The sequence below is a fragment of the Macrobrachium rosenbergii genome, chromosome 3 (genome assembly GCF_040412425.1).
Source record: "Macrobrachium rosenbergii isolate ZJJX-2024 chromosome 3, ASM4041242v1, whole genome shotgun sequence".
Classification (NCBI taxonomy): domain Eukaryota; kingdom Metazoa; phylum Arthropoda; class Malacostraca; order Decapoda; family Palaemonidae; genus Macrobrachium; species Macrobrachium rosenbergii.
In genome coordinates this window covers 81,017,092-81,031,552 of record NC_089743.1, presented here as the reverse complement: position 1 = coordinate 81,031,552, position 14,461 = coordinate 81,017,092, and the positions used below count along the sequence as shown (strand labels likewise).

The 14,461-nt window shown below is 40.1% G+C and overlaps 1 protein-coding gene across 4 annotated transcripts in view; it reads left to right on the top strand.

Annotated features, from left to right (window-relative positions):
* trsn (translin) overlaps positions 1 to 12,257 on the top strand; it is an 85,697-nt gene extending 73,440 nt beyond the window's left edge. For all 4 annotated transcript variants that reach the window (XM_067083492.1, XM_067083471.1, XM_067083481.1 and 1 more), the window contains one exon: positions 11,434 to 12,257. In XM_067083492.1, the coding sequence (XP_066939593.1) occupies positions 11,434 to 11,627 (194 nt within the window). In that variant the 3' untranslated portion in view covers positions 11,628 to 12,257. The remainder of the gene's footprint in view (positions 1 to 11,433) is intronic.
* The last annotated feature ends 2,204 nt before the right edge of the window (positions 12,258 to 14,461 follow it).

Here is a 14,461-nt window from a genome sequence, read left to right as displayed (position 1 = left end):
CCCCTAAGCAATGTAAAAAGAAAATGGGACTGCTTCAATACTGTATGAGAGAAAATGGATGTTCCTGGATATAGGGGTAACTTGAATAGTTTTCACACTTAGCTGTAAGCCATATAATTTCAAGGGCAATGTTGTAAGATGACTTTGAAATAACATTAAAGTGTTTTAGATGATAGTTTAAGGTATATTTGTTGTAGGATGGTAGATTAAGGTATATATTTGGTGTTTGAACTATTAAAAGAGGAAGGTACAACTGTTTTTAGAGGGGGTTTTGGTATTCGCAGGTGGGTGTGGTATACATACCCTGCGAATACTGGGAGATGACTGTAAAGGCTTATACTGCACAGGTTAAGGTGATAAGAGTATATGTTGGTACAAGTCTTATACCTTTTGGAGGTAAGTTCAGCCGTCATGCTCTGGCAGATTGCTAATTGCAAGCTCCCCTGGCATGCTTGGAGAGACTTAGGAGCAAACCTTACGTGGTGGAGACAATGAAGGAGAGTTATGATTCCTTTTAGGTTACCCTCCACTGGTTTAGTCTCCCATAGCTGTTCCTCTGTCTTTGCCAGGTGGACCAGGTGGTAATTCACTGGGATTTTGCCTCTTGACTTTTTACGTGCTCCATAAGCAACTGGAGATTGGCAACCATTGTTGGACACATTGAGACTGAATGACATTACGTGCTTGTACCCATGCTTTTTGTTTTTCAGCATGTTTTTAGTGACTTCCCAAAAGAACGATCAGATGTTGGGTGGATATGCAGGGGACATTTTTCTCATACCAGTACATCTTCAATCACCCAAGCTCCTTCGAGGTGTATTTGCAGAGGATGTATATTGCTGTTCAGGGTGCTTTGTTTGGGCTTGTGTACAGTGCCTCTATAAGCATTCATAGGGAATTTGTTGCCCATAGGTGGATGTGTCTATTTTTAGGAGCAAGAAATCTTTTCATCGGAGTCAACTGGTTCAACTTGGCCAACTCTCGACAGTATGCCAAAGGCCAAGGCTCTATTTCTTCACCTAGCTCAGTCTCTGTGTAATATGGTTTTAAGTCAACTTCCCTAACTCCTCCTCATTCTTATCCAGTGATGTGGGGATGATACTTGAATTTGCGGGCTTGTCTGTCAGAAGACAAATAGGCACTTGTTTCTTGAAGAATTTTGGCCCTTAAGGAAGCTTCCTAAGTGGTAAGGGCTTTATTTGTTAAGAAACATGGCCTCACTGGCAATTTTGTCAGAATAATCAGGCTCAATTACTGTAAAGTCTCAGCATAAGTTACGACTTACAACTAATGTTCTGTCAAATGGATACGAATTTAGAACAGTCTGCTAAAGTGGAAAGAGGAATTCGTGACATTTTGGCATGTTACAAAGTTATTTATGAAGAACGAAAAAATGCACTTTGCAGGCTACAATGGATGCCTTCCTGAAGAAAGTGACTCCAGTGTCATTGCTTCCCCCATGCCTTCCACCACATTTGAGCCTCGACCCTCTATATCTCATGACGGCTCTTTCTTCGAAATCCACCCCCCTGTAACACCTGAACTAACGGCTGAAGAGGAGCAAGTTGATGATCCTGCTGCGTTATTATCCTCCTCCTCCTCCGATTTGTAGCCTCCGTTGGGGGCTAGCGCTGTCATTGCGTCTCACGAGGTGCACTGTAGGCATTACTTGAGGTTTGTTGCAGCATCCCTTCAGCCCCTAGCTGCAACCCCTTTCGTTCTTTTTACTGTACCTCCATTCATATAAGCTTTCTTCCATCTTGCTATCCATCCTCTCCTAACAATTATTTCATAGTGCAATTGCGAGGTTTTCCTCCTGTTACACCTTTCAAACCTACTTAGTCTCAGTTTCCTTTCCAGCACTGAATGACCTCATAGGTCCCAGTGCTTGGCCTTTGGCCCAAACTCTGTACTCCATTTCCATTCTAATTTTTAGTTATATGTAGCCATCAACAGTCTGACACCATTGAGGTATGCAGACGACAGACCGAATCTTGGTGAATACCCTTATACAGTACACATCTGATTCTTGTTTGTGTTACTATTCAGTTTCTCTGTTTGTACTGAATTATCATAAGTCAGTCTGCTTTGAACCTCCAGAATTAGCTGATAATAATTATACCGTATATGTATAGAGTATACTAAACTGTATAGTGTAGGCTAGGCTTCTTTCAAGTTACAATTTTTTCAAGTAATGATGGGGTCATTGTAATGCAACCCCATTGTAGCTGGGGGCATACCTGTATTTGGAATGAATCTTACCTACTTTTAAAGTTAGCTTATATCTTCGTGCCATTAGGTGCGATCGGCATTCAAAATAAAACAAAATAACGCATGTCTAACCTGCTAGGACTGTCTCTGAAATCACCTGTTTCCGACCAGGTGGCATTGGAATGTTTACGTCCTTGTCAGACTACTTCATGCCATGTCCTTATGCAGATGGTGTGAATCGGCGTTAGTAGTAATTTTGATGAGTTCTGGCTGATTTTCTCTTGTATGGTATTGTGCTTGTTTTCTGTTTTTGCATTATGTCATGTACAAAAAGAAGAGATGAAAGCCGTGTGTTTCGGTTGTGCATGATGGCCACGTGTATGTGTTAGCCTAGCTGTTGAGGCCCGATTGTGGTTTTCATAATGTGAAGATAATAAGTACAGTAGTGATCTGATGAAGGGAGGAAATTTGTGAAGTACAGTATCAGGAGATGCTAGAGGCCAATAGATTACGCAGACAGTTCGTTATGGCACACCATAAGCCTACTATCTTTTCCTTTTGTCTTCCGGTGTTGCTTCTCCTCCATTATCCTACCTGATAGCCTCGGTTAATTCCTCTTGCACTCTCTCTGCTCCACTTTCTTTTGCTCCTTATAGTCGACTCCTGCCTATTCGCGGTTAAGGATTCGTAGCTTCACCTATTCATGAATTTGCCCTTATTTCTAAATCTCTAAATTATTCGCAGAAAGTTCAATCATTCATGGATTTATTCGTCAAGCAATATTCATTAATTACTGTATTTTCATGTTATTTTCATGACTAAAATTTTTCATAAAAAGGTGAATTACTAGTTTTCAAATAATATTAATGTAAACACAGCAAAATATCAATAAAATCTATTTTTTTTTTCGTGCAAATTTAAATACTGTACATGTATATCTTAACTCAGAGAGAGAGACAGAGAAAGAGAATTATGAAAACCTTGGGAAAGAAACAGGTTTGTAAGCTTTGTTCTGGTAATAAACCAGTTTTCTCTCCCCTCTGTATAAGAGAGGCCTCCTTATTGAAATGATATTAAAGTAATATTGAAATGATATTAAAGTGATTTTGAAATATTAGAATATTAAAATATTTACTGTAAAGTGTTTTAGGATGGTAGTTTAAGGTATACTTGTAAACATAATATCAGTTCACCTTCTCTCTCTCTTGTTACTTTATATATCCTTTATTCATGAAATATGAATTACTGTATCGTTAACATAAAAATATGAAAAACTCCAGGAAGTTCACAAAGCCATCATTGAATGAGTGCAGTCATACATATGTACGTGTTACAAATTTTATATTGCTTTCACGTAGGCTCCATGATGACATTTTATTGGCTGGAGGAGTTGGAAATAGCCAATCACAGAGCTTGTAGCAAACCCGCCCCCACCTCTCTCTCTCTCTCTCTCTCTCTCTCTCTCTCTCTCTCTCTCTCTCTCTCTCTCTCTCTCTCTCTCTCTCTCTCTCTCTCTCTCTCTCTCTCTCTCTCTCTCTCCAAGCCGACACGTTATTGGCTGGGAGGGTTGGAAATAGCCACTCAAAAAGCTTGTAGCTAAGATGCTTCGTGTATACAAGTGAGAAGGGCGAGTTGTATTGTTTCTCTCTCTCTCACTGATTTAAGAGAGAGAGAGAGTTTTTTATGCATATGTAATCTTTATGTTTATTTGTTTTATCTAGTTTTATAGGTAAATGTGACGTTACTTTGCCATTCATTTTTTCGTATTTTACATGCTATAATTATAGCTTTTTGCATTTGGATAACTAGGAAAATATGATAAAATGTAGTAAATTAGGAATATTTTAGTATAATTCTGCGGAATTCCCAGTCTTTTTCTGGTTGATAAGAGGGAGAGGGGTGTAGCCCTAACTGTCATTTATTTTGACATACTGACATTAAGCTGTACAATCTCTCTCTCTCTCTCTCTCTCTCTCTCTCTCTCTCTCTCTCTCTCTCTCTCTCTCTCTCTCTCTCTCTCTCTCTCTCTCTCTCTCTCTCTCTCTCTCTCTCTCTCTCTCTCTCTCTCTCTCTCTCTCTCTCTCTCTCTCTCTCTCTCTCGTTGAAATATGAATTACAGTATTATAAACAAAAATACGAAACAAACTGGAACTATGAGAGAAAATGGCTGTGCCTGAATATAGGGGTAACTTGAATAGTTTTCACTTGTAGATGTAAGCCAAATATTTTTAAAGGTAATGTTGTAAGATGTCTTTGAAATGATATTAAAGTGTTTAAGGATGATAGTTTAAGGTATATTTGATGTTTGAACTATTAAAATAGGCAGTTATAAGCATTATTAGAGGGGGGGTCTTTGGTGTTTGAACTATTAAAATGGGCAGTTACCAGTGTTTTTAGAGGGGGATGTCAAGTATTCATGGATTTTAGCTGTTCACTGGTGGTTGTGGTCCCTATCCCCCACAGATACTGAGGGTTGACTGTATATGGTTCAGGAAAAAAAAATGGGCAAGTTGAAATTTTCTTTTATTGTGGTTAGAAATTTGACCGTGTATATTATGGCGAAGATCACTCCCCTCCCCATAGTGATTGACCTGTTTCAGTTCCCCCGTGAGAGAAGTGTAGGAGCCTTGGCGTCTGTCTGTAGCCTGCCCACTGGACTGCTCTGGGTCCATTGGTTTTCTCTGCAGACAGGGAACCATGGCGTATCTCGGGACCAAGGTCTGTGCCCTTCGCCACCTCTCTCAACCATCTTCAGTTCAAATTTAACGATTTCTCCGAATGAGTTATTCACCGGCTTACGTATCATCTGTTCTGGAGAGTGATAGTGGTGTACAGTATGCAAATTGGTAGATTTATTTGTGGATACAGACATACTGTATCACATTTACTTTAGTAGTTGTGAGAAGCACATCAATTCTTGTTATCATTTACTCACTTTGTATCGTCCTCCGAGCAGACGATAACCTCACCCCCCCTTACTCAGTTTTCCCATCTGTCACCTCGTGTTCATCACCTTGTGACATAAGTTAGCTTGGGGATAGAAAGGCTCTCGCTTCTTGGCAATTGCATCTTAAGTGTTGTGCAGATGGCCCCAGCTTTCGTCAGGGTTCTATGGTGACATCATGCAAGAACCCTCTACCTTCCCCACCCAGTCGTCTCCCAGCCGTCCAGTACTTAGTACAGGCAGTCCCCGGTTAATGATGGGCTCAGTTAACAGCGATCCGGTTTTATGGGGCTTGTCTAGCGACGAAAATCGGCAATTTTCGGTGCCGAAAATCGCCAATTTCCGCTTATCGGCGCCAAATTTGGTATTGGCGCCAATACACACCTAACAGAGGCGCCGATAACCGAAAATCGGCGCTTTTTGGTGCTGATAACCCCCGAAAATTGCCGAAATCGCCGATTTTCGATTAGCAGCAATTTTCGGTTATCATCACACCCTCAGAAACGGAACCCTGCCGATAACCAGGGACTGCCTGTACCGGCTTTCCAGGATGTCATTGCTGACGTTCCATGTTATGTCACCTTCTCTGGCTTTTTTCACCTCACTGTCATCGTCCATAGATTGCTGTTTTCTTCCATCTCCGTTCTTCCAGTAGACTTTAGGGGTTTCAACCATGATTTGGTTGATTCTCCATTAGTATTTAAGTGGTGCATAGTTCACGTTGTTCTGTTTTCACTTCCTTTTTACCAAAGACGATCCCGTTGACCAGCGCTCTTTAGTTTACTTCTACCTTGGCTCCTGTTAAAATGAGTAAGAAGTTAACACTGATTATGGCAAGGTGCATTATCATGGAAGTAGATCCTTTGAGAAATGGAAAGTAACAGAAACATTTGTGTACAAAGCGTATAAATTAGCCCTGCTCAACCATGGGCAGCTTACCATCATATTGTCTCCTTAACCCCTAAGTATGTAAGGCCATCACCTAAGATGTCTCGAATCAGGAGGTTAGAAAATTCTTAGCACTATCTTTGAAGTCTTCCCTCTAGGGTCTTGCCCCTACAGCCTTTTTTGCATATACGTTCCATTAGAATTTCCCAAACCACTCTCAAGGTCTGCTTCAGTAGTGATCTGGCTCACATTCTCAGTGAAAAAATTACACCCGTAACCAAAGCTGAGGTTTTGAACTCCCAGTTCAAGTGGGCTGTGTGGATCCTCAAAAGGCCATGTGCAGAGCTCCAAGAAGAACGTTTGGTAATGATGGTTCTCAGGGAAGGATACGTTGTACCTTTTGTTATATTTTTACCCCTATCAACCTATCCTGATAGCCTTCTCTCCACACTCTTCACACAGAGAAGTTTGGAGTTGGGAGGGTTAGATTAGACTGTTGTTATGCAATGAGGCCATTGAGCTATTTTTATTCTAGTCACCAAGGTTTTACTATAATTTTTTCATGTTCCTAAGATCTCAGGGAGAGAGCTGGAGGCCAGTTTTAGGCATTTCCAGTCTCAGCGAGTTTATGCATATTACATACTCCCTTTTCGATGAGTCATTCAGTTTGGTCCAGGCGGCCATTCGGAAGGGCAAAGTATGATTTCTGTCAATATGTAGGACATGTACTTCCACATCCCGGTACACCTTCAGTCGAAGAAAAGTATTTTCCTGTGTGTTGGAGTTTTTAGTAGGATGGATTCATCTGCTTGGTATCAGAGTAGTTCTTTCATATTTGGACGAACTGTTTTGTTCTCGCCAATTTGTTTCTGACGACCTTGAGGGTGAAGAATTATGTTTTATATCAAACCTCAGAGCTGGGCATTTTGTTCAATGTTGACTATTCTATGCCTTTCCAATCCAGTCAGTTGTTTATCTGTTTTTGGGGTTTTCTCCAATAGACAATTTTCTACTACTTTTTAGAACTTTAGAACCTTTACACTGTCCTCGGATGTCTTGAAGGCAGATTGGGGGCCCCATTCTGAGAAACATTTGATGTCAGGGAGTTGGAAGGTAAACAACCTACAGCTTTTGGTAGTTTGGAATGGTCTTATGCAAGCAGAACATCTAGGTAGAGACAAAACGATTGCAGTCTTTTCCGACAATTCAACCTCTCGGTTCTTATTTAAGATGACAAGGAGACACATATCAAGAGATTTGTTCAGACTAACAAAGAAACTTCCTTCTCCTTTGGACAGAGTCCAGCAACATCATTCCTCTACCTCGTTTTATCGTAGGGAAAAACATTGTTAGTGAAGATCAACATGGCAGAAAAGGGCAAGGTCTTCAGTCAGATAGATAGTCTCCTCTTCCTCAGGTTTGCCAGAAGTTGTGGAACCTCTGGGGAGACCCAAACACCAATCTGTTCACAACTGCCCAAAACACTACTCTCCCAGTTTACTGCCCTCCATGCCAGGATCCTCAGCCATGGGTAGTTGATGCCTTCCTTCAAGAAAGGTCGCATGTTGACCTTTATGCTTTTCCTCTGTTTGCTCTGTTGAGGAAATACTTAACAAGTTGTGATTCTTGCAGAACACAAGGATGATTTTGATAGCACATGGTGGCCCCAAAGGAAATGGTTCCCTAACTTTCTTTCCTGGTGGTAGGTGCTCATTGTCCTCTTCCATTCAGGAAAGATCTTTTCAGACACTCTTATTTGAGAAGATTCCGTCAGACTTCCACATGCTTCATTGGACTGCATGGAGATTGTCAGCTGTCTGTTACAAGCTAAGAGCATTTCTAGAAATGGCCAAGGAAGCAATCCTTAAGTCTAGAAGGTCCTCCACTGTTAGACTTGTGTATCAATCACAGTGGTCAGTTTATTGATCTTGGCCCTTGTCCTGAGTGATATCCAGCACCCATTCTGTAGATACCCTGATTAAAGTTCTGCCAATACCTCTGGTATGCAAAGCAGTTTTCTGTCACAGCAATCAAAGGATACTGCTTTACATTACACTCATTCTGCATCATGCTGACTGTAATATCACTAATTGTTTAAAGTTTGAAGAAGTTTTCTATCTTTTGTGCTGGGCATTTCAATCTTCCTGTCATGGTTTATGGTGAAGTTTAGATGTAGTCCTCCAGATTTTAACATAACCTCAGTTTGAGCCATTTGCCAAGGCATCACTTCTGAACTTTGAAGGCACCTTACTTGTAGCTCTTGCTGCAGCAAAGTCTGTTAGGGAGCTTCAAGCTTTGTGTTCTAGTGGCAACCTCTCTCATTTCTTTCATTGCTTAGAGAAAAGATATAAAGGTGAAAACCCTTCTCAGATTTGTGACAGTGCTTAATTTAACTGCTTGTGGTAGGCAATGAAGAAGTGACTGTCTTATGGTTTAGTGAGCTTCAAGCCCTTTCTTATATGTGGGCTTTGTTCTAGTGGCAACCTCTCTCTTTTCTTTCATTGCTCAGAGAAAAGATATAGAAGTGAAAGCCCTTCCCAGATATGTGACAGTGCTTAATTTAACTGCTTTGGTAGGCAGTGAAGTAGCTATCTTATGTCCAGTTAGAACTCAAGGGTTTACCTGAACAGACATAAACCTTTAAGAGGAGGAGTTAAGTATTTATATGTAGTGTTAGGAGACCAAGAACTCCTATGTCCAAGAATGCTTAAGTCAGTGCACACAGAAATGATTCTTGAGCTTTTACCATTTTTTAAAGTAATCCTCATGGCTTCTGTACTGTAAGTATATTTTTATTTCCTTTAAAACCTTTTGCTAGAGAAGGTTGTCATGCAGCTCAGGGGCATTGTAACTGTTGATGTTTCTTATTATTTGCGAAATATTCAAATTTAGTATGAGATGTAAATCCCTTAGTCTTATCCTTGCAGCAGGGACGCTTTCTCCTGAACCAAATATGATAGGAACCTTGCTTTCTATCGTATCATTAGATGTTAGGAAATCCCGCTATTGGATTTTGGGAGCAAGAAGGTACACAGTGGTGTATAGGAGCGCACCTTCATATATGAAAGTGGTAGTTGTCTGTAGTTTTGGACTGTCGGTTATGGGCTGTCAACTCAGGCACAGGAGTCACTAATACTCTACGAGATTACAAGATAGAGTCCTTTTTTCCCCGGTAAGGATCCTCTGAAAGTCTCACTACGAGGGTGTTACACCCTGTTGTGGTTCTAACATTTGGGGGCAGTACTTGCCACTTAGGATCACACAACAGGCAGGAATGTTGAGAAGCTTTTTTTCCCCTCATTAAAAAGCTTTTAGTTTGCTTGGTTGAACATTGTTTCTATGGCTGCACTAACCCACCATCCTCATTCAATGTGATAGTCAGCTAACTTTATCAGTAGGTAAGATTCATCTAAATAATGAAAATTTGCTTGATAAAATTAATTATTTGGATACTTATCTACTGTTAAAGTGGAAACCCACCCAGCCTCCCCACACCTTAATAGGTGGTCATGAAGAATTCTGAAAAGAACATAAACATTCCAACGCCACCTAGTTGGAAACTGTAAACAAGCACAATACCATACAGGAGGAAACCAGCAAAAACAGAAAACATGCACAATACCGTACAAGAGAAAATCAGCCTGAAATAGCCAACATTGTCACCAATGCTGATTCACACTGTCTGCACAAGAACACAGCATGAAGAATTCAGACAAGAATGTAAACATTTCAATGCCACCAGGTAGAAAACAGATGATTACAGAGACAGGCCTAGCGTGTTAGCCAAGCGTTATTTTGTTTTACAGTCGGCCCCAAGTATTTGCGGGGAATGAGTACCACAACCCCCCGTGAATAGCTAAAATCTGCAAATACTGTACTTGACATCCCTCTAAAAACACACATAACTGCCTGTTTTGATTGTTCAAACACCAAAAAAATCCTCTAAAAATGCTTATACCTGAGTATTTTAATAGTTTTATCACAATAAGTGCATTTCGTCATGAAAATACAGCAATCGGTGAATATTTCTCTATAAAAATTACCGCGAATAGGCGAATTTTCCGCAAATAATGTGCATATACGTTCCACAGAAAAATCTGCGAATAGGTGAAGCCACGAATTCAGAACCGTGAATAGGCGGGAGTTCATTGTATTTTGAATGCCGATCGCACCTAATGGTGCAAAGATATCAGCTAATTTTTAACTGTAGGTAAATATCCAAGTTATTAATTTTGTCAGGAAAATTTTCATTTAATATTTATGTAAGTACTAGCCTATCAAATTCTGTAACATGTAAAAAGCTTTTGTTAATAAGGTAATTTCTATAATGTATGAAGTGTAGCTAGTTATTTTAATGTGTAATATAGCCTAGCCTTACAGTGAGCTGTCTAAGAAATCATGGAGTGTGTCATAAAATAGTGATTTTTTGGGGTAAAAATAGAGATCATACAACAGAGTTAAATATTACACAGTTATATATTTATGTTATTTTAAAAGTACAATTTTTTTTTAGCAATTTTTTAGAGTTAATAATTCTGTGCCTTGGAATTTTCACTAATAGGGCACTCCGCAGATCCAAGTGGTATTGGATTATTGAAAGTCTACCTGTATGCTTGAAAATAAAAAAAAAATAAATACAAACCAGAATCTTTAGTAGAAGTTAGGGGAGAATGAAAATGTCTACATTTCACAAATGAGTATTATAGAAAAAATATAAGAGATTCAGAAATTCTTTGTGGTCCATAAAAAGAATATGATAAATGGCAAACATTTTTTATTCCCTATTTAGAACTGGTTTAGTGGTGACTCTTCTTCCAGACATCATACCGATACTACCTAATGTTAAAATATGATTCATTTTTAAAAAGTTTTGACAGGTGATTTCATTCAGCATAATCGGAATCAGAAGGATTGATAGTTGCATTGTCATTGAAATTTCAGACATGTAACCACTTGGGTTTCTAGTTAAATTCTAAGTGCATGTTTTGAGCCTGTTTATTATTTGAATCTGTTGTGAAGTTTTTTGTACAAAGGGTCTGATGCTGTCTTCGAATTTTTAAGAGTGAATATGGCACTTATTAATAATTTCATTTCATCAAATGTCATTGCTGAGCAGTAGACATATGATCTTTCTTAAGCCAAATAAGAATATGTATTTAATATGTATTCCAAAAAAAACATTCAGATACAAGATATTTAATGATCTTCACATAAATGACTTAGCTTCACCAATTATGTTTCATATGCACTTAATAGCTTTTACAGAAGCCCTTAGTAATTTACCCTGGTAAGAGTAAAAAGCAAACCATACCTGCCCTTTTTAAAAGGTTAAAGATTGTACATGTTAATTGCTGATGTTTCTTGTAACTTTCAATGCCATTTTGTTTCAGGTGACTACACACGGCCTTTCCAGATACGCCAGTTTTTGAGAGATCTTCATGCTGCTTATTCATTGCTCTTTCCAAAAAATGACCTCAGAAAGAAATTTGATGAGCTAAAATACTCCCTAAAGAAAACAGAAGAGGTTGTGTACAACTTGTCATTAAGGGGCCTTAAGCCACCTGAAATGGAAACGTCTGGGTAAATTTGCGATATTTTAAATTTTTTTTATATTGAAACCATTTTCAAAATTTCCAGATACAGGCAGTCCCCGGTTATTGGCAGGGGTTTGTTCCCTACGGCGTGACGATAACTGAGAATCGCCAATAACCAAAAATGGGCGATATAGCTCCGATCCCATTATCATTGGCGCTGATAACCAGGGACCAGCACTACTGTTAAGTGGGGATTGGCACCGATAACCAGAGATCGGCGCATATCGGCACTGAAAATCCAGTTATCGTCGCCCCTAGACAAGCGCCGTAAAACCAGATCGCCGACAACCGAGGCCGCCTGTAACCGGGACTGCCTGTACTTAATTTTTAAAATTATCAGATATCTTTATTCTAAACACAATACACAGTGTGTCAAAAATCCTTGTCCAGATGTAATTTATGTACCATTAATATGAAAAATTTACCAACGCTACCATAACTGTGCCGTATTCTTTATAATATTCAGAAAATGTGTATTGTAATATTTTGAAGCAATCATACATGGTCCAGATTGTTTCAGAATGTTTCAGTATAAACAAAATAATCATGTAAGTCATAATTAAAATTCTTCTGATTTTTCAGAAGTGTGCCCCGTCCTGTAGTAAAAATATCAAAGGCTAGGAGTGTTTCAATATGACTGTGTCCATTTTCTTCTTATCAACCCATTTTTTTTTAGTTAAGATGTACACCATCAAATGTACTATATTTTTAAGTACAATAATATCTGCACTGTCATTTTATTTACTCTGTTATGATAGATATAACATGTATGGTAAAGGACATGCATTATGCCAAAACGAACTTCACTAAGCTCTGTTTTTATGGCAAGATTCATGGGTAAGTTGATAGTACTTTTATAGGTTTAGACCACAGATTTTGACATGAGAAAAACCTATTTTTGGTAGCTGCTTTGAGTCCTCAAAAGAGTTACAGTACTTTTATGGTGCCACTATAAGACAGATGAGCCAATATCAAAGTTCTCTCATAGTTGGTCTTGTCTAGAATGATGCCAAGAGATAGAGTATAAAACAGATTTGAGGCTGGAGGGTTCCCCACCCTGTAGCAGTTGCCTGTCTTTCCATACACCCTTCTCACACCGATGTGGCAATAGTGAGTGAGTTGGCCTTGTTCACCATTACTCTTAGTATACTATTGTGAAAACACCACCAGGAGCTAGGATAGTGAACTCACCTCTAGCCATCCTTAGCTTTTGTCCTTTTGTCCATCATTCATAGCCAAGAATAAGGATCTGTTGAAGAATCCCTTATTCCTCAACAGAACTCAATGTTACTGATAGAGCATTATGCCCTGCCCAGTCACTAAAGATACCCAGATGGTCCTTTTTTACACCTTACTGCTGTCATTGGACGGGCCGGTATAGTTCTTGGCTAGCACTCTGCTGGGCCCGCATTCGAGAACAGGGGAAACACTAGAATTAACAACTTCAGTACAGTACAGTTTGTACTTTGTGAGGTCAAAGAAGGCAGAACTGGGTACTGATTGATTTATTACCTGGGCAAAGGTATACATAGCAGCGTGCAGAAGGAAACGAGGTGCCTGACCCCCTGTCACTGTGACCCACACGCTGAGTGAGAGCAATTTGTGTTTGTTAACAGTCAACCAGATAACAATAACAAGAGACATAATGTACATACAGTGGTATAATATACATACAGTGATATAATATATATTGGCGAAAAGGCCAGGAAATTGTACATACAAATATATACGTGAGATTCTTGCTGCGTTGACAGATGCGATACATGATCGTAATTAATGGGTAAAGAAGACTTCTTTACAAGTACTGTGTTCCCCCTCCAAGACAATTATTATGAAATAATGATTGGAAGAATCTGTTGAATGTTAATCATAGTATCTTCTTGGGAGCAGGAGCCGACCCCGAGTTCTTGATATCTGCGGCTGTGGGACAGCTTTGACTGCTGAATCGTTCAGCAGTTTTGCCGGGCAGATGACATCCTTAGTGCGGCCCTTGGGATGTCCTCAACTTCGTTTTGGGATGCTGATCACTTCATCCGAGGTCTTGTTTTGTGGAGGAATTCTGGGACGTCTGCCAGTTTCCTCCCAGGTCCCGCTGTCCATTTGAAGGCTGGCTTTAACCTGTCGACAGATATCCAGTCTTCCCGCCCATGGATGTTGACGAGGTAAACCTTGGATGTTCTACTGACAACTCGGTATGGTCTGGTCAAGGGTGGGCATCACTTCTCATGAAGATGTGTGTACAGGCAGTCCCCGGTTAACGGCGGGCTCGGTTAACAGCGATTCGGTTTTATGGGGCTTGTCAATTGACAAAAATCGGCAATTTTCGCTTATTGGCACCAATAATTGGGTATTTGCACCGATACATACCTAACAGAGGCACCGATAACGGAAAATCAGCACTTTTCGATCCCGAAAATTGCTGAAAAAGCGCTGAAATCGCCGATTTTTGGTTAGCGGTGATTTTCGGTTATCATCACACCCTCAGAAACGGAACCCCGCCGATAACTGGGGACTGCCTGTACAGGTTTTCAGGCCTTCTGGGCTGAAGTTACAGGTCCTGTCCGCAAAAGTCTTTCAGTAGGGCACAAACTTCTTTGCAATTTCTCTTAGCCTTGGGAGGGGCTTATCCGGGTCATCTGGCTCTGTGGGGAAGAATTCTCCAGGTATGGCCAGTGCTTCGCCATAGACTTTCTCCGCGGGAGATTCCTCACCGTTTGCCCTTGGTGCGGTGCTGAGACCCAGCAGGACCCAGGGCAGCTGTGCCTTCCAATTTTCATCAGTACAACGTGCCATCAGAGCTGCTATCAATGAACAGTGGGTTCTT